At 41.8% G+C, this 1,482-nt stretch overlaps 1 protein-coding gene across 1 annotated transcript; it reads right to left on the bottom strand.

Moving 5' to 3' along the window:
* Positions 1 to 216: 216 nt before the first annotated feature.
* On the bottom strand, positions 217 to 1,191 carry LOC102519199 (olfactory receptor 11H4). Its single transcript, XM_006191217.2, has one exon. It carries the CDS (start codon positions 1,189 to 1,191, stop codon positions 217 to 219), a length of 975 nt encoding a protein of 324 aa, XP_006191279.2.
* Between the last annotated feature and the right edge of the window lie 291 nt (positions 1,192 to 1,482).

The raw sequence follows: 1,482 nt of genomic DNA, 5'->3' as shown, positions 1-1,482 counted from the left end.
TATCATTCCAACAAGGAAAGCCTTTAAGAAAAGTTACTGCATGTTGAAGTCCAGTGAATTAAGGTTTTAGTAGTCAGCATAGGTATTTAAGCTGGGCAATTTCAGGGAAAAAAAATGGCCTCTAACTACTCAGAGTGTGGACTAAAAGGACTTAACTGAAAGGACTTAACACATCTTATTTTTCATTAGAACAGGGAAGGATGGAACACCTTTGGCTCATGAATTTTGACTAATTCTCCTTCCAAACAGGACATTTCTCAGGGCAAGTTTCATGTCCTTATTACGAAGACTATAGATCAGGGGATTAAAAAGAGGAGTCATGACTGAATATATCAGTGTGAGGATTTTCTGCATCAAAGTTGAGATGCCATATGTAGGACTCACATACATTACCATGACTGTCCCATAGAAAAGAGATACCACAGCTAAATGAGATCCACAAGTGGAAAAGGCCTTTCTCCGGCCAGCAGCAGAAGGGACCTGAAAAACAGCTCTGAGCAACAGGGTATAGGATTGAAGAATGTACATAATAGTGAAAAAGAGGACAAGGGAACTCTGAGTATAGAAAATAGATTCAGTAATGGGAGCTGGTGCACAGGACAGAGCCATCAGTGGGTCCATATCACACAGGAAGTGATCAATGATGTTGGGTCCACAGAAGGGGAGTTGGGAGATGAAAAAAATGGGGATTGGGTAGCCAAGGAATCCAATGAGCCAGCAGAGAGACACCAGCATTCTACAGAGCTTCCCAGTCATGATGGTGGAGTAGTGCAGTGGGTGGCAGATGGCCTGGTACCGATCATAAGCCATTACTGCCAAGAAGAGACATTCAGCTGTGCCCAGGGAAAAGAAGAAATAGAACTGGAGGAAGCAGCCAGAAAATGAGATGGCCTTGGTTTTGGAGAGAATGTTGGCTAGCATATTAGGAACAGTGGAGGAAACATACCAGATCTCAAGGAAGGCAAAGTTTCCCAGTAGAAAGTACATGGGAGTGTGTAGTTGTGGGTCCCATCTCACTGCACAGATAATGGCTCCATTCCCCAGCAAGGTCAAGGCATAAACCATCACCAACAGTGAGAAGAGAAAAATCTGTATCTCCCAGCACCCAGGGAATCCCAGGAGAACAAACTCCGTCACAATGTATGTTGCTGACCTATTCATGGCTCTTAAATCTACAAAGAAGAAAGACATGACTGTAACCCAAGTTGCTTTGCTTCCTGCATGTCTTATGGATTTTATTGAAAGGGAACTTAAACTCTACAGGAAAATGTATGAGATATTTTGAAACCAGTTGGGAATAAATCCCACCTTACTTTGAACTGATTGTGGTTCTAAGTCTCAGGATTACTTTGCTAAAGTCCAGTGCAGCAAGATCTGTATCAGTTAGTACAACCAGTGGTACAAATTTTTCTTTTAAATTTTGATCTTTAAGAGGACCTTCTCTGATTTTGGTCTGTTTTTCTAAAGTTGATTATGGGTCTT

The sequence above is a fragment of the Camelus ferus genome, chromosome 6 (assembly GCF_009834535.1).
Source record: "Camelus ferus isolate YT-003-E chromosome 6, BCGSAC_Cfer_1.0, whole genome shotgun sequence".
NCBI classification, from domain to species: Eukaryota; Metazoa; Chordata; class Mammalia; order Artiodactyla; family Camelidae; genus Camelus; species Camelus ferus.
The sequence above is the reverse complement of the archived record's forward strand: the minus strand, read 5'-3'. Positions and strand labels throughout refer to the sequence as shown.

Coding starts and splice junctions, on each gene's coding strand:
- LOC102519199 (XM_006191217.2), bottom strand. CDS start 1,191: ATGTCTTTCTTCTTTGTAGATTTAAGAGCCATGAATAGGTCAGCAACA.